Source organism: Podarcis bocagei (genome assembly GCF_964188305.1).
Source record: "Podarcis bocagei genome assembly, chromosome: 4".
NCBI classification, from domain to species: Eukaryota; Metazoa; Chordata; class Lepidosauria; order Squamata; family Lacertidae; genus Podarcis; species Podarcis bocagei.
Window position 1 is genome coordinate 8,351,871 of NC_138128.1, and position 18,651 is coordinate 8,370,521.

At 46.9% G+C, this 18,651-nt stretch overlaps 1 protein-coding gene across 3 annotated transcripts in view; it reads left to right on the forward strand.

The window, feature by feature from the left end:
* Positions 1-18,651, forward strand: part of FAM131A (family with sequence similarity 131 member A) — a gene marked incomplete at its 5' end in the record, with an annotated part of 55,693 nt that overhangs the window by 18,155 nt on the left and 18,887 nt on the right. For 2 of the 3 annotated variants that reach the window (XM_081190532.1, XM_081190531.1), the window contains 2 exons: positions 474-613; positions 15,317-15,410. In XM_081190532.1, the coding sequence (XP_081046658.1) occupies positions 474-613; positions 15,317-15,410 (234 nt within the window). Of the gene's footprint in view, positions 1-473; positions 614-8,496; positions 8,620-15,316; positions 15,411-18,651 lie in introns of those variants that run through there. The other variant, XM_081190533.1, reaches the window with a different exon arrangement.

Below are 18,651 nucleotides of genomic sequence, written 5' to 3' on the forward strand. Positions count from 1 at the left end.
GCTGGTCTTCAGGGTCAAAGATCCTGGATGTGCCATGAAGCCAGCTACCCACCACTAGGGTCAAGTCCATACACATAAAGCACTCTTTCCCCACTGTAAACAGTCAAGGCTTCCTCTGGAGAATGCTGGGAACTGTAGTGCCGAGAGACCCCTCACAGAACTGCAACTCCCAGCACCCTCAACAAACTACAGTTCCCAGCATTCTTTTTTGGGGGACGGGGAGCCACGACTGTGAAAGTGGTATAAGAATGCTTTCAATGTGTGTCGTGTGGATGTGACCACAGTCCTCTGGCCCTCTTTGAAAGCCCATGCCTGCTGCCACAATCTCACAGCCAGGGGGTGGTTCCATGAACGGATTATGTGCTGTGCAATGTGACGAGGCTGCTTTTTGGTTGCAAAAGGGAGACCGCCTGCTTTTGCTCACTCCTTCTTGTTCCCCGGAGGTTGACCTCACTCTCTGCTCTCCCCTGCAGTGGCTGTGGACACTACTTTGCACGTGGAGTGGACCGAGGCGAAGTCCCTGCCCGCCCTCTCGCCCCTGGGCCACACCCGGACCTCCCTAGTGCGCAGGCTGGTTCGCCAAAGCTCTGTGGACAGCCAGGATTCTCTCGAGGTGCCTTTTTTCATCACTCTGCTTCTAGGCTGGCAGGACTGCGGGGGGAGATGGATGTTGCTGCAGCAACAACAGCCTTAAGGTGCATGTAGCTTAAGCTGGCGCATGGTGGGAGCTCCTGCGTGGCACGGGGGCGGGAAAGAAGGGAGACTTGTGTGCTATTGGTCCATTAGTTCTGCGCTTGTCAGCTCCAGCCTCCCCCAACCTGATGCTCTCCACTGGTTTGGGACTACAACTCCCATCAGTGCCAGGGTTGATGGGAGTTGTAGTACATTTTGGTTGCCCTTTTCTGAACATTTTCCAGCTCTACAATATCCCTTCTGAGGTCCTGTGACCTTAACTGTGCTCTGCATTCCAAGTATGGCTGTAGAACTATAGATTTGTATAACATTATTACAATCTTGGAGGTTTCGTGTTCACTCCCTTTCGTAACAATCCCCAGCACGTAATTCACCTTTCCCAAAGCCACTGAGTATATTATTTAGCATTCGTATTGTACCACTAATGACCACAGTGTTCCACACTGAAAACAGGTCCCTGCCTTGAGCAGCTTACACTCTCAAGCTTTTCCAAAGGGGAAGCGTCTATCGGAGGGGAGGAAGACAGGATGAGGGTAACAGGGGAAAGATACAGGCTCAGTTCAGTTGTGTTTCATGCGCAGCAAAACAGGGTGATGTGTGTGTGAATGCGCAAAATAAGGAGTGTGACGATTGAACTTGTTGGGGTGGATTTGGAGGGTAGGAGAGGCTCTATTATTTATTAATTAGCCTTCCTCTTATTCACTTGAGCAAGATTAGTGTTTAGTTTAGCAGAGTTAAAAATATATCATCCTTTGCAGTATTAACATGGAAACCGGAGACAAAGCTGCATGGCTTTGTATAATTATCCAGGATGCCTCTGGCAGTCTGGATTCTCCCTTTATTATCCCTCTAAACAAAATAACCACACAGAAGTCCTTAATGTAAGGATATAAAAATATTGTTTACTTACATAAAGCTGCAGACTCAGTTCAAGCAGAAAATAGCAGTGAAGTAAGGCAGTCAAGAAAACAGGGCGGGGGTACCAGTGGAAGGAGGCATGTTCAGTTTTGCTTTATACACAGCAAAACTGTTGTATGCATATGTAAAATAAGGAGGGAGAACGTTGAACTGACCTTGCTTCTGATGGCAAAGCCCTTCAGAATTTGTATTTGAGAATCAGGTAGGTAGCCGTGTTGGTCTGATGCAGTCGAAATATATAAAAATAATAATAAATTGTTCAGTAGCACCTTAGAGACCAACTAAGTTTGTTCTTGGTGTAAGCTTTCATGTGCATGCACGTATCTGAAGAAGTGTGCATGCACACAAAAGCTTATACCAGGAACAAACTTAGTTGGTCTCTAAGGTGCTACAGGACAAATTTATTATTATTATTTATTTCGTATTTGAGAAGTCGATGATTCCAGTAGGATGAGGTTTCTACCTCTCCCCACCCCCCACTCACCTGCCTAGCTTCTGCATTTTTACCAGAAGCAAATTATGACGGAAATTCAACTGGTGCAGCCTGACCAGGACATGAGATGCATTGATGGGCAAAGGTATACCTGTTGAATTCTTAAATTTTACTTTCCTTTCTGTTGCTGGTTTTGTTTGACCTTGATAGGGCAGTTGCTTAAAGGTGCAGAGCATCTGTCAGGAAGAAAAGTCACCCACCCTGCCCAATGCAGTCAGCTGTTAAAGATCAGGCCATTAAGGAATCTCATCTCTCATCCTGCATTTCCTACTTCCTGTGAGCTGTCCCTGTCTGACTTTAGCAGCTTCAGGGTTTTTTACACACTCCAGGGGGGGGGGCCTTCTTTCAAATGCTGGGATTAATTCAATTACCTCGCCCCGGGTGGTCCCTGCTCCTAGCATTCTAACTAAATGGCTAATAAGTCGAAAACAGTAGGTCTCTGATTTGGCCTGGCCAGAATTATGACTTTTCCAATGACTTGCTCACAAGGGAGCCAGGAAGCACCAAGGGTTGTCAACTGACCAAAGCAAACCCCTGACTCGCCTGCTCCTACGCCTATTAACAGCAGCTTGGTCTGCAGGCACTGGCAAAGCTTTTCACAGCACGGAGCATGGAAACCTGTAAATACTCACAGCGGGTGGCACTGTGGGTTAAACCACAGAGCCTAGGACTTGCCGATCAGAAGGTTGGCGGTTCGAATCCCCACGATGGGGTGAGCTCCCGTTGCTCGGTCCCTGCTCCTGCCAACCTAGCAGTTCGAAAGCACATCAAGTGCAAGTAGGTAAATAGGCACCGCTCCGGCGGGAAGGTAAACGATGTTTCTGTGCGCTGCTCTGGTTCTCCAGAAGTGGCTTAGTCATGCTGGCCACATAACCCGGAAGCTGTATGCCAGCTCCCTTGGCCAATAAAGCGAGATGAGCGCCGCAACCCCAGAGTCGGCCACGACCGGACCTAATGGTCAGGGCTACCTTTACCTTTAATAGAAACACAGGTAGCTGCTTCACATTGGGTCAGATTATTTGCCTACTCCAACAGGTGGTGATTCCTTCATCATAAGAACAGAATAAAATGCAAGATAAAACACAAGTAAATAATTAAATCAAAACAACAGAACAATAACCTCTCCCTTCCCACAGACACAATTTAAAGGCTGTAGAATATTAATCAGCCAAAGACCTGGTTGAATAGGAACTTTTTGGCCTGGCGCCTAAAAATGTATCATGAAGGCACCAGGTGAACCTTGCTGGGGAGAGCATTCCACAAACGGGGAGCCACTACAGAGAAGGCCCCGTTCTCCTGTTACCGCGCTCCAGACCTCTCGTGTAGGAGGCACACGAAGAAGGGCCTCGGATGATGAATGCAGAGTCCAGGACAGTTTATATGGGGAGAGGCGGTCCTTGCGGTATTGCAGTCCTGAGCCATTTAAGGCTTTCCAGGTCAAATCCAGCATTTTGAGTTTGGCCCAGAAACTAATTGGCAGCCAGCGCAGTCAGGTCAGGATCAGTGTAATATGCTCAAACCATCTTGTCCCAGTGAGCAACTTGGCTGCCCAATTCTGCACCATCTTGGCTGAAGCTTCTGAACTGTCTTCAGAGGCAGCCCTACGCAATTGAGGCTTGCCCATTGGGGTACTGCCCCACCAACTGCCCTTTGTCTGCAACCAGCCCCTGCCGACCTGCTTTCTTACAACCAAGTGCAGCAGGTGGTCCTGGCTGTCCATTTCCTCCTCCCTTGCAGAACTCAGCAGGGAAGAGGATGGGGGAGAGAGCAAGAATTAGCTGGCTCTCTCTGTCTTCCAGCTCCTTGGGTACCAGCTGCCACTGCTGGAGATGCTCAAAGCTGAAGGAGGGATCTGTGCTCTATCCACTGTGTTTTGGTAGTTTGGTGGTCCATTGGGTGTGTGTGTGTTTCAGATGAATATCCGCAGGGTTGGATTTAAGATTGCTGTTTCAGCAGTGAGAGGGTACTCCTGAATCCTGCAAAACAGGGGTGGCTACCCTGTGACCCTTTATACGTTGTTGGACCCCGCTTTGTCTTTCTGAATGGCTCCGCCCTGCTTCATAGCGGGGCAGAGAATCCTGTTAGAAAGGAGCCATCCCTTTGCTCCATGTCTCTTGGAGGCCCCAGAGAAAGGGAGCCCCAATCTTGGATTTGCTCCTCGGGTACTATGACAACACCCTCGAACAACAGCGCAGATGCCGTGTGCCTGAAAATGGCAGGTTTTATAAGCCAGCCGGTTTTGTTATTGTTTCCCTGGCAGTGCTGCTCAGAGTGCAGGTGGGGGTGCTTTCCAGAAGGCACCAGGAAAAATAATAATGCAAGAATGGCAAGACCTGTGTGGCTGCTACCGTGCAGCCAAGTCCCACCAAATGCTGCAGAGATGGGCTCTAAGGCTGTGCTGCTAATCGGGTAGCATCCGAGCAGCCTGCTTGGAGAGAGCAACTGCGTCCCCAAGACTGGGTTCCTTTCACCTTTTTCTCTCTCGCCATGCAAATGTCACCCGTTTTTCCACAGAACAGCCCCAAAGCAAGTGACCTGTTCTGAAGGACAAGCCAGCTGTTGGTCTGCAGTCAGGATGACTTTATGGCAGGGGTCTGCAACCCGCAGCTCCGGAGCCGCATGTGGCTCTTTTACACCTTTGCTGCGGCTCCGGGGCGGATACTAGCGAGGCGAGGAGGCGCATTGTGCGCCCCGACACTCCCCACTGTGGCGGGCGCTGTACTGGCTGTGACGTCGCATGGGGGCAGTGCGTGCGTTAGTCACACACAGTCCCGACGTCACCTTCCCGCCCGCCCGCTACATTGTAAGGGGCATGTACGCTGGTCACTGCATTGAAAGGGGGCATGTATGCTGGTCACTGTTTTGAAGGGGAGTGAAGAACACACACACACAAAAAGGTAACTTGTTAATTTAACGTTTATTTCTATGAGGAGGAGTAATTCTGAGGGGTCAAACAAAGAAATAATAAAAAGTGACAAAAAAGTTATTTTTATAATGACAAGTTTTGCAGCTCCCAGTTTTTTTTTCTTCGGAAATGGGTCCAAGTGGCTCTTTTTGTCTTAAAGGTTGCAGACCCCTGCTTTATGGGAAGTGGCTTAAACCTCGTCTAAGTTCTCAGGAGGTGAGAAAACGAGCCCAGGTGCTGGTTGGTGAAAGTGGGGCCATGGGGCTTTCTGCCTGGCCCTTAGCCACACACACCCTCGCCCCAGGCCACACCCCTCAACAAGTCCCGCACCACACCATCCCTATTGTTTTTGCCTGGCTGTGTCATCAAACTGATTATGCCTCTTGCTCATCTGCACAGAGGATGCATTGATCTCTCTGTGTGTGGACTCAGCTATACAGCTGCAAATAAAACGTTTTAAATGTGTTGTGAAGTGCAATACACATATGTGACACTAGATGGCAATAGTGAGCTATGCCAAACTCAATGTATTTTTCAAAGTTTTTTTTTTAAAAAAATAGTATTTTCACAGCATTTTTTATATGTGTGTATCCACCTGTGTGTGTGTAGAAACTAATTTCACCAAAGTAAAATTAACATTCATTGCACTGCCAACTTTAGCCTCTGGCTCCAACACCACTGGCATATGGCACTTGCAAGATTGCCCAGAAAGAAATGCAACCCACAGGCTGAAGTAAATGTGTCTGCCCCCTTGTAGAACCTTAGATCACATGGGAAACATGTCTCTGTGCCCATGTAAATACACCCCCAATACCCAAGCAAGTGTATGGTCCCTATAACTGTTCCTTTAAACAACAGTAGGATAGCAGCAATGTTCAGGCGATCAAGTTAGTTGCAGCAATGAAAAGCGTCACCTCAGCTGATGATTTCTACATATCAAAGCTCTCTTAATAGCACAGGAGCAGCCTAGGGGTGGATCTACACACAGGGGGAAAGACCCTATAAATCAGTCAGAAATAAATCATAATAACAAAAAAAGGACTATTGAAAATCTCAAATAATTTATTTTTGCTCTCCATCGCCATCTGGTGTTGCATGTTTGTAACACATTCAAAACGCTGGTTTTTTAAAAACTAATGTAGCTGAGTCCTAGGTTGCTGCTTTTTTCCTAGGTTGCTGGAAATCCTACCAGGCCAGTATCTAGAACTGCCAGCAAATTTGGGCGGAGGGTGGTGTGTGTGTGGCTGGGGAAACCCAGCCAGATGGGCGGGGTATAAATAATAAATTGTTGTTGTTGTTATTTGTATGGGAGGAGAGAACCAAGCCCAGTTGCCAGAATGTTTTGTGTAAAAGCCAGAATATTGCAATTATTGCCAGAATGTTCTGAACAACAGTGAGAGTTTTTGCATGAAATTTAACTGTAAAATTGGTGGGACTTCTTGTTGCAGGAGGTTGGGCTGTGTCCCCATCCCCCTTGAGGCCCTGTATTTTGACACCTCTTTAACAATGCTGCAGATGGGGGGGGGGGGGTTTGGTGGTGGTGGGAGCTATCTGTTGCTTGAGTGGGAAAGCGAGGCTTTCTATTGTGTTAATTTTTCCTCTACTGCTTCATTTTTGTTCCGCTGTAATAATTTTTTATGGTTATTGTTTGGACTGTGTTTTATTAATGACGTGAGTCACCATGAACGCTCCCTTAAGAGCCAAAACGGCCAGATAGAAATAGTTATTTATTTGCTTGTTTGTTTACTTGCAGATCTGATCCTCTGCTCTTTAGTATACGCCCAGCGAAAGAGTGCCGGCGATACTAAAAGGATAAAATAATTTAGAATGTGAACGCCAGATTGCAGTAGAAAAATCTTTTTAGGAAAATTGTTTTTAAATTGGGTGTGCATTTGCTGCCTGCAGGGCACCCCAAGTAGGGGGCCTGAGCTCAGCCCGAGAGCACCATTTCACAGGCCTGGCTTTGACGGACTGCAGAGTGCATGGGTTCGGGTTTTCCAGAGACACCCTACAAATGCGGCAGAAGGCAAATCCTTTGTGGGGAGAAAGTCCTTGGTTCAATTTCTTAAACGTCCAGTTAAACATATTGTGGTATCGATGAAAGTGCCTGAGACTTTGAAGCATGGTTGCAGCTCCAAGTAGACATAAAGGACTCAGTGTTTCTCAAACTTGGGTGGGTCTGTGCTGTTGGACTACAACTCCCATCATCCCTAGCTAGCAGGACCAGTGGTCATGGATGATGGAAGTTGTAGTCCAACAACAGCCAGAGAACCCAGTTTGAGAAACACTGAGCTAGAATCTAGTGAATATGGATAGGTCCTACTGCAGGATGAATGTGCTACACAGAGAAGTTGAGGTAAGGCAGGCAGGCGTGGGGGACCTTTGATGCCCCCCCCACATATATTTTTGCCATCAAAACATCCATAATCCTGACCATTTATTTCATGAAGTTTATATACATACTGCATGATTGTAAAAAGAAGCCCTCAAAGCAGTTATGGCTGGGTGAACTGGTCCCAATTGTCCTTGCTGGCTGAGGCTGATGGGAGCAAGAAGTCCGGCAACATAATGGAGAACAACAGATTCCCCATCCCTGTGCGGCATAATGGTTAGAGCAGAGCATTCCAAACTTTTCATGTCGGTGACACATTTTTTAGACCTGCACCATTTTGCGACACAGCAATTTAGTTTTACTGGCAAACCAGAGCTTAAACTAACCTCTTTCCAGTGGGGAGTGTTTGCATGACACACCTACACACTGCAGCTGGCACACTAACGTGTTGCGATACACAGCTTGGAAAGCTCTGGGTTAGAATGTTGGATTGGATGTGGGAGAGCAGGGTTCGAATCCCCACTCGGCCACTGCTCAGTTTACTGGGGCGACCTTGGGCCAACCACCATCTCTTCGCCTAACCTACCTCACAGGGTTGTTGTGAGGATGAAATGGGGGGGGGGGAGAACCACGTACGCTGCCTTGAGCTCATTGGAAGAAAAAGGTGGGATAGAAATGAAATAAAAAAATAAAGAATTCCTGGCAGACCCCTTAAATGCAACAGATGCCTGATTCTTAAATGGGGTTTCTCCCAGGACCAGAGCTTTGGACCCATGACTGGACGCTGCTCTGTAGATGAACATTCCTTGCCCACAGAAAGCTAGCCTGTCGGTGAGCCTTCATCCTGATATGCTAGCTTTCTGTCTGAGAGGATTTTCAAAAAAAAGAGTGCTATGGTGCAGCAGCAGAGCATTCAGCCATACACAGGCCGCCCCCAGTTTGCAGCCTAACTGTCCAGAGGCAAGCTTGCCACCCTGTGGAGAACGAGCCCCAAGCCCCTATCCCCTTGACCCCCTCCCTTCCTCCCCACACAGCCCCGAGCTCCTGCGATGGCCTCTCTCTCTGGCTGGCTCGTTATACTACGTCTCGTGCTGCGCTGACGTCAGTACAAAGCCAGGCCTGTATCCTGGGAGAAATCAGTCCATGGTGACTGGTTGCCATGGAAATGCACCTCGTTGCAAGCTACAAGTCCAGAACCGCTTCGGAAGGAGCCCCTGGCGGTGCCTGCGAGCCGCTGGCGCTGATGCCGGGCCAGGAGGGAGAAGCCGGAAGGGGCAGGTAAGTCCTCTAGGAGGGTCACTCTTCCCTTGCAGAAGGACAGGCCAGGATCTGGCTCCAGGAAGGCTTTTCTTCCGTGCAGGAGGGACTTGGGGAGAAGGGAGGATGGAGCCTGCAAATAAACCTACATGCAGCCATGGGAATAGGGTCCAAAGTGCAGGGCATCCCCCTTGCTTTCCCCTGCTGCGCATATAGGCACGTGTCGTGGGGACGGACAGCCGATTAAACGTTTCTTGTAGCAACTTCTGCGCACCTTATCACCCGTCTCCCTGCGCTGCACCTGTTGCCTTGCGCAACCCCTCATCCTGAAGACGTTTACATGATGTGCTGCTGCTGACCTCCCTGCGGGCTGGGAATGGGCCCTGCGTGCGAACTTTGCCCCATTTGTCGTGCACGAGAAGGCGTTGTGTGCTTGTGCATGCGTGTGCGAGGCCCAGCTTCACAACTGCACAAAGCCATCATTTATGTAGCGTTTGGGGCTTTGCGTCCTACTTCGTAATTAATTTTTTTGAATAGTTAATGTCGTTCTTGTAGTTTTCACTTATTTATCAGAAGCTACCCGGAGATCTTTATGTGACGGGGCAGGCGAAAAATGCCACAGAAGCTAGGTAAATAATAGATTGTGCCGTTTCCTGGATAAGGGGTTCTTTTTTAAAGATATGGTGATGGTACAGATGGATGAATAGATCTCCTGTCTGCTTCATTTTTATTTTTATTTGATCCAGATTGGGTGTGTGTTCTCCAAATGAAAATCCTCCTTGCAGGGACCGTTTTCCTTGTAGACATGTATGGGAGTTTTTTTCCAAATAGAAGAGGGGACAATTTTCATTTGTAAGATGGCACAGCACGAAAGGGTTTAAATCCCTTTAGGAAGGGCTGCAGGTCAGTGGCAGAAAACCAGTCCCTGGTTCAACCCCCAATATCTTCAGGTACGGCTAGGAGTGTCCCCTGTCTGGAATCCTGGTGAGCCACTGCCTGTCAGTATATACTGGATCTAGACACATCAAAGAAGCGTTTCAGTTAAAGGCATTGCAAACTTTGTATGAGATATCGGGTTAGCCAAAACAGAACTCCACATCGCCATCTGGTGTCACAGTGTTAGAATGCATAAACAACGCATATAAAGCGTTCTTTTATTGGCCGGTGTAGCTGAGTCCCACCAGATGCTGCTGAACTACAGCTCCCGCTGTCCCCGGCCATTGGTCACACTTGCAGGGGCTGATGGGAGATGCAGTCCAGCAAAAGCTGGAGGAGCATACTCTGTGTAGACAATATTGAACTAGATGGACCAAAGTTATGACTCGGCCACTGTGAGAACAGGATGCTGACCCAGGTGGGCCATTGGCCTGACCCAACAGGCTCTTCTGCTCTCATGGTATAAGGCATGGGTAGGCAAACTCAGGCCCGGGGGCCGGATCCCCTGCTGAAAAGGTTTGCTGACCTGGTATAAGGAAACTTCCTAGGTTGCTTTCCCCAGCATTCCTGATCTGGATCAACTCTCCCTCTGGCTGCAAAGTTTAATCAGACCTGAAAGCTTTTTATTTATGCATCACAGTTCTCATGCCTAGCTTGTCTCTTACGTTCAAGCACACGGCTGTTGGTTAGAGGAGGAGAACCATCAAGTATTTTGTATGTTGAAAACTGGGAGGAAATGAATAGTAAGAAATTGTAAGTCAGTTTGTGAGCACTTAGAAAAGGATGCTGTGATTACTAAAACCCAGCATGGGTTTCTCAAAAACAAGTCATGCCAGATAAATCTCGTTTCTTTTCTTGATAGAGTTACAAGCTTGGTGGATCAGGGGAACGCTGTAGGCGTAGTGTATCTCTATTTCAGTAAGGCTTTTGACAAAGCCCCCTCCCCATGATATTCTTGTGGAAGAGCTGGTAAAATGTCGAGTGGACGAGGTAGCTGTTAAGCGGGTTTGTAGTGGATTGACTGACCGAATGCAAAGAGTGCTCACTCACAGTTCCTCATAATCCTGGGGGAAAGTGACAAGAGGGGTGGCTGCAGGGTTCTTCCCTGGCACCGTTGTTGTTCCTCATCTTTATAAGCAACTTGGATGAAGGAATTCAGGGGATGCTCATGAAATTTGCGGATGACACCAAATTGGGAAGGGTAGCTAATGCCGCAGAAGGCAGCTGTCTGTAGCGTTTGCACCCTATTCTGTTCTTTTGCTACAGATTATTAAGGCACTCTTGTCTTATGGGTTTGAGCTGACCCAAACCTTGGTTCCACAAGTTTCAACCCCTGAGCTGTTCTTCCCAGACAGGGTGGGCACCATCTCGTTCCACACAAGAGAGAGATGCACGGCTTAGCTTCATTTTTGCTAAGCCTTCTCTGCACCGCTGCAGACGCTTCTTCCAGGGCCCGTGTGTCAAGATACTTTAATGACTGAAGCATTACCCATTATTGTGCTTTCTGTTTTCCCTTCCATCATCCTCAATCGTTCTGCCACACAGAGAGAGAGAGTAGGTGTCTTGTTTCCGTTGCGGTCCCTGATAAAAATCATCACAGTGCCTTGTGCATTATACCCAGCTGCCTCTCCACCCCAGGGACTGGCAGCTTGGCAGGTACAAACACGGAGCACCTCGGCTCCTTTCCTTGCCACTTTCTGCACATCAAGCTGAGCAGCCACCCACTCCATCTTCTTGGGCTGCTTTGAAACAGCAGGGTGCTTATACGCAGGAAGGGATCCATCCCCAGTTCAGTTCTGTGAACATCATGCTGTAATTTATCCTTCCCTCTCCTCTCCTCTCCTCTTCTCTTCTCTCCTCTCCTCTCCTCTCCTCTCCTCTCCTCTCCTCTCCTGGCCCTCCTTCTGTTGTCCTCTCCATTGTCAAAATTTAAATCGTAATCTACCCGGGGTCAGGGACCTGTCATTATTATTTTTTTTTAAACTTATGCAACTCTCCAAAGAGACATGTACAGTGATATTATTAAGTTGTGGCAGTGTGGAGTGTTGTTCTCTTGACATCTTCAGCCACTCCATTCCATTCCCCCTTGTCACTGATTTTCCATTCTCTCTCACACCACCCCTCGCAGTCAGGAAGAATTCTGTGCCCTCTGAGCATGCTTAGTCCTAAATGGACTGTTAAGGATCCCCCCTTCCCCTATTTTGGGGTTGGGTGTGAAAGTGTGGGATGGACACACTGGTGGCGCTGACTCCCATCTACATGAAAATCTTGGATTTTGCCACTGATTGTTATGGACAGTTCTTGCATCGGTCCCTGGAGTAATTTTTTGGGCAGAGGGCAGTCCAGACTCAGAGGCAGGAGAGGAAAGGGGGCAGCTGACACAGATGAGGCAGCCTGCTGAAGAATCCAGGGGATCCCCCTCTCCTGCTGTGACCAGCTCCCCTCTCCCCTGGTCTCCCAGAACACACAGAGAAATGAAGAGGGCAGAGCAAGGAGAGACTAGATGACAGAGCCTTAGGCTGCTGGGGAAGGAACCCAGGGAGGAGACTTAGGCAGCACTGGGAAGTCAGGGACCTTCAGTCCTATCAACGGCTTCATTAGGGCCAGACCAACTGGGAGGAGCTGCTGTGACCACTAGGCTTGCTTGTGTGCAAGTGTCATTTGCAGCCTGCTGCAACTCATGCATTCTTTACCCGCTGTTGCAAATCATTCATGAAAATGGATCCTTATGTGAGCCTCTTCGAAATCAAGAAGGCGCAAAGGGTCTCATCGTGATCAGGGAGCCAAACCCTGGGTAGATCCAGGCTTCTCTAACTGGGTTGCATAAACCAACAATGTCAAAAGGGATTTTGCACACTGCGGTGAAATATATGATCAATAGGTGGATAATCATTAGTGGGAAGTTGACACATGTGATGAAAAATGTTTTGAACATTGCCCAGGCAATATGCATTGCCCTCAAGCAGAGAATATGCACAGGGACTAATCAGTCTGCACATAGCCAGATTGAGACTCTCCATTTGTGCACATTGCTCTCTGGGGTCACTTGTCCATGGATTAAATGGGCAGTGGGTTAAGTCTCCTGACCGTGCTCTGAGCGCATCCCCATTCTCCCCTCTTGCATGTGAAGTGTGCTGGTGTCTATTTACCTTTTCCACTCAGCTAAACCATTAAGCCTCTTGGGCTTGCCGATCGGAAGGCTGGCGGTTTGAATCCCTGTGATGGGATAAACTCCCTTTGCTCTATCCCAGCTTCTGCCAACCTAGCATTTCAAAAGCATACCAGTGCAAGTAGATAAATAGGTACCGCTGTGGCGGGAAGGTTACCTTTACCTTTGCCTAACCATAACACATATTTTTGCTAAACTGCTAAACACATATATTTGTTAAACTGATCCATGATAAACTTTCAGTGAGTGTGCCTGGAATTAACAGAAGAAACTCAAAGATCCTTAATCACTAGCGAAATCTTTTTCCTGATTGCCTTCAGAAGGAGCAGAGGTTCCCAGAGTGGGTGGTACTGTCCCCTGGTGGGTAGTGAGATTATCTAGAGGGTGCTAAGAGGCAAGGGAGCAGCAGGGGGCCAATAAGGGTTTGGATGACTATTGAAATTTGAGAAGCTGCTAACTTTGGATCGAGTTCATCAGTTTACTTGAACTTATTAAACTAAGTAGTTAGCAGTGCAATTGAGTAAGAACAGTAAAGAGCAGTGTAAAGAACAGTGGAACGGTCTCCCTCAGGAAGTTGTGGACGTGGACTCTCCGTCCTTGGAGAGGTTTTTTAATGTATTTTTAGAAAAGGTTTTCTTGATTTACAAAGGTATGTGCAATGTCTCTCTCTCGTATTTTTTTCTCCATGTAACCCCCCCCTTTTTTTACAAATCTGTTTCATTTGTTGAGACATTAGGAAGAATAGGGGGAAAGAGGTGGAGGGGGGGGAGAGATGGGTCAGGTGGAGTTGGGTGGTGATGTTTCTATTTTACTTAATATATGTGGGGTTTTGTGTCAGCATTGCTTGTGCAGGTTCTCTGCTGTTCACTTGTGTAAACGCTTACAGAGCGTTCCACCAAGTCGGGGCCAGTACTGTAAAGGCCCTGGCACTAGTTGAGAGCAATCTAACCACCTTGCAACCTGGGACCTCCAAAGGGTTGTCATTTGTGGACCTTAAGGTCCTTCGCGGGGCATACCAGGAGAGGCAGTCCCGTAGTTCAGAACATCCAGAGAGCAGCATTTAGGCTATCCTTGGTCTAAGCTGGAGTTAGCTGAAACTAGGTGGGCAGCCTTGTGGAGGGGCTGCAACAGCTGTTCCCTGGAGATCTGTTGAGTGTAGGAGCCCGTTCGCTTCCAGGAAGCTGCGCTTGTACATCTGTATATTGATATTACAAAAACAGCTTAAGTCTCACAGGGCTCTTCTGATCTAAATGAAACGAAACCCTGTTAACCCTGCCACTGTGGATCGTCTCAGGGAAGTGAAGCGGGCACAGAACTATATATTCAGATTTATGTATTTTAAACAGGGTTACGACCTTTAAGCAGTTTAATTAATAGATTAATCAATCAAAGCTTCAATTGGTGAATTAATCAAGGCTCTGCTTTGCTTAGCAAAGGCAATTTTTAATCAATGGCGCCAAGGGTTCACAACATGTTTATTTATTTCTCCTTGTGCTATTCTGGTGCTCCCCTGTAGGAAGTATGGGCGATGTTTCGGTCCTTAATCTGTTGATCAATCAGCTAAAGTGATTAATCAGCATCTTTCTTTTGTAATTGGTTGGTCCACTTGGTATTGAATGTGGCTCATAAATACAATTAGCAGCTGACCCAAATAAACAAAACCAGGACCAGGTCAAGTTCTGATTTGGGGACTTTTTCTTTGGGGCTGTTGCTGAACCAACATTTCTTTTTTTAAAAAATCCAAAGATGTACACTTTAGGCAAACAGGAAACTTTTGCACTGGACTGCACCCCTACTTCCTGGTACCCTGGATGCGTGTGGTGCTGTGGTCTAAACCACTGAGCCTCTTGGTTTGGCGATTCAAATCCCGGTGACGGGGTGAGCTCCTGTTGCTCTGTCCCAGCTTCTGCCAACCTAGTAATTCAAAAAGCACACCAGTGCAAGTAGATAAATAGGTGCCGTGGTAGCGGGAAGGTAAATGGCGTTTCCATGCGCTGTGGCTTCCATCATGGTGTTCTGTTGCACCAGATGTGGTTTAGTCCTACTGGCCACATGACAAACGCCAGCTCCTTCGGCCTGAAAGCAAGATGAGCACCACAACCCCATAGTCACCTTTGACTAAACTTAACCGTCCAGGGGTCCTTTACTCTTTTTTTTTTAAGCCACCCCACCCCCCCAGAGTATTCTGGCTCCACCCCCAAGGCCCACCCAGCTACCAGAATTTTTTATTTCCGGAGTTGTTGGTGAGGCTTAGTCCAGTGGTTCTCAAACTACCTCTCTCTGCAGACCAGTCTGAAATTGCTAGTGGTCTTGCCAGGCCACTTAATGGTTTTTCTGCCTGCCATTGATTTTTCTGCAAATTGCAATGCACTGAGCTAGATGCTGCATGATATTAAAGTATATTTTTATTGCTGCTTTTATTTTTTACACATTGCATTTTATTGTATAACAGTTTGAATTCCGTAGAATGTCCTCCTTCAGCTCTATGGAAAAACGAACCACGCTATACACAGACGCACAGGGAGGGTCACACACACACATACCCTACAACTAGACATCTGTCTGAGCCCTCTTTGAGGCAACCTCTGACCTCACTGTCCTTTTCTCTTGAAGGTAAATGTTGAAGACACTGTCGAAATGTTACCCAAGTCCCGGCGAGCGCTCACCATCCAGGAAATTGCGGCCCTTGCCCGGTCCTCATTGCATGGTAAGTGACTAGGAATGGAGTTTGATGCGAGTGTCTCCATTTCTGGGGGGAACAACAACACTGGGCCTCATTTCAGTCACTGTACGCTCTGTATTTCTTTCCCAGTGGAAGCTCAGAGCAACTAGCAGCATCCAAGCAACAATAAGGCAAGAGTAAAACTCATTGAATCCTACTGGCTCAACTTTCCTACTTGATGTGCTGCTTCCAGGTGTCTTGTTTATTGAGCACCCATCCTGATTTACTTACAGGGAGATTACACAACTAAGCAAGCGCAACCCTATGCTTTAAAGAGTATTTCCCTGTCACTTTTCTTACTGTAAAAACACTATTTTTTGGGGTGGTGGTGTGGATTTTTAGCACAAGATGTCCCAATCCACTATAGCTGTGCTAAACTGAATTTGACGGCATGTTATTGAATCCTACTTGAAAATAGAGACATACTGTGGATACACACCGTACATTTAAAGGACATTTCATTCCCAGAGAATCCTGGAAACTGTAGTGTACAGTTCCCAGCACCCTTAACAGATTAGAGTTCCCAGGGTTCTTGGGGGTGGGGTGGAGATGTGCTTTAAATATATGTTGTGTACACTGCCAAAGTCTCAGTTGCAATAATTGGAAAGCCAGTACAACCTTGAATTAAGACTGTCTTGTGGCTTGTGAGTAAGAAAGTCCCAGCCCTTTGGCTTTCAAATACAGTGGTACCTTGGTTCTCAAACTTAATCTGTTCCAGAAGTCCGTTCCGAAACCAAAGCGTTCCAAAACCAAGGCGTGCTTTCCCATAGAAAGTAATGCAAAATGGATTCATCCGTTCCAGACTTTTTAAAAACAACTCCTAAAACAGCAATTTAACATGAATTTTCCTCTCTAACAAGACCATTGATCCATAAAATGAAAGCAATAATCAATGTACTGTAGTATAAAATAAATAAGACAGTATTGTAGATGATAAAAATTAAAATTAATTTTTTTACTTACCTGCACTGGTGATAGTCATTGTTTGGGTGAGGAGCTTTTATCTATTTCTGCAGTCACACAATCAACCAACCAACCAACCTACCAGTAGCTGAACTGGGTTCCACACATTCACAAAAACAAATTAACTGAAAAAGCCTCGAAAACAAAAATGCAAAATAAATAGCAAAAACTAAAGCGTCGAACTTAATCCATGTCAGAAGCTCATTTGACTTCCGAAATGTTCAAAAACCAAGGGGCAGCTTCTGATTGGTGCAGGCACCCCAGAAACAATAGCCGACAGTCACATCGGATGGTCAGCTTCCAAAAAAATGTTCGAAAACCAGAACACTTACTTCTGGGTTTTCGGCATTTGGGACCCAAGGGGTTTGAGAAGCACGGTGCCACTGTAATAAAATACGTTGCCTGCTTTTGATCTGCCTCCCCACAGCAGCCCAAGCTGAAATGAGAGGAGGATTAGCATGAAGGAGTGAGCTGGGGTCTCCTCCAGCATGGCTCCCTTGGGTTATTTTAGAAGTTAACGTGGGCAGAAGCCCTATGCAATAATTAGAATGAAAAGCTCCCTTATCTCACCATAGCAATATGCAGATTAGATCCAAAATTAAATCTGTACTGGATTGCGGGGAATGTTGCCAATATAATTGCAGGCCTCCATGGTGAAATGTACATTGTAGTTGCAACTCCTTGGCTGTACACCCCTCCTTGAAATGACTCTGTGCCACAATTTGTCTTGAAAAGAGACTTCAATGGGCTAAAGAAAGTTTATTTCAAGCCAAGTTTCGGCAGGGGGGGTGGGACTCTGTGTGTGCCATGGAAGGCCTCTGCAGACAGACACACGTCAGGAGACCCATGAGATAAGGAGTGAGATTCTCCCACTCCTCCCACCCTGCTCTCATCGCAGGTACTTCCTCAAGGCAGGAGGAGTTCTCTGTTTGTCTCCCTTGGCTATTGGATGATCATATATCTTACCTTATATGCCACAGTCCTCAATTTGACGGGCAAAAAGAAAGAATGCTAAGGAGCGAGACTTACTGAGCATGCAAACAGCTCACATGGTCACCTTCTTCCCCACGATGGTGAGATGCGTTGCATTTCTGTTTAAATCAATGTCACGAACCTATACAAATCTACATTCTATTTTATTTGGTAATGCATTTCCTCTTTTGTTTTGCAATAACCTACTTGTCAATGGTCCTATGTCAAGCAAGGCCACAAACACATGGGCCACCATCAATTTGTTACCCTTAAGGTTGCCGCAGGAGATTTTTCCTTGTTTTTGCGGCAACACATTCAAAATGGCTGCTTTCCTAGCTCCCTTCATTTTTCCGGAGTCTGCTTTTGGCTGCGTGATTTCCCCCGGCAGTTATTTTCCTGCCTTGAAGACAGCCCAGAGGCACATTGGCACTTTAATGATATTGTCATTGTTTTTACTAAGAATGCAAATTTTCTTAAAATTGTACCACCCATCTTCTGACCCCCCAGGAAACCCTTTCTGCATAGATTGGTTTGCCATGGATGGATTCATCTGCCAAGACTCCAGAGTCCCTGTACCTTCTTCTTCTTTTTAGCATTCTGGAACATGGTCTAATTTCAGTTAATACTGAATAACTAGTTAATACTGGAGGATAAACAGAGGTGTTAGGCCTACTTGTTTGCCCCCCCCCCCCATTTGAGAGGCCTCCTACAATGCACCCATACTCTCCCATGGGCGGACATTGCAGTGGAACATCTGTAATGGCCTTTTGGGCATCTTGCCCACCATTATTGAGCTTCTGGGCTCTTGATAGGCTTCCGAGAAAACCTAGGATTTCATAGAACACAGTCTGAAAAACACCAAATCAAATCATTCCAAACACATTAGGCCAGCATTTCTCAAAGCGCTTTCCTAGGGGCTGTGCAGACCGCTTAATAAACATCTTCTCTTCAATGGTGACAGCAACCTCAAAACCAGTGCTGCTTTATGAAAACTGTGGGCCTTGAGTTTCGGAGATATGCCTCTAACTAGTAGAGTTTAATGAAAAAATCAGTACACTCCACCAGTATCCTATTATGAATACCACAGGCCCTATGCCCAGGACCTTAGTGGTGTATTTGGGCAAAATAATCAGAATCTTCATTGTCAGAAAAGAAAAACCCCCAAATCCAGGGTCATTTATCAATCTTATCAGCTGTTCTACAGACCCCTTGAAACACCTGAGGACCACCAGTGGTCTATGGGTCAGTTTGAGAATCTCTGAATTTACAACCCAACTTCCCTCCAAGGAGC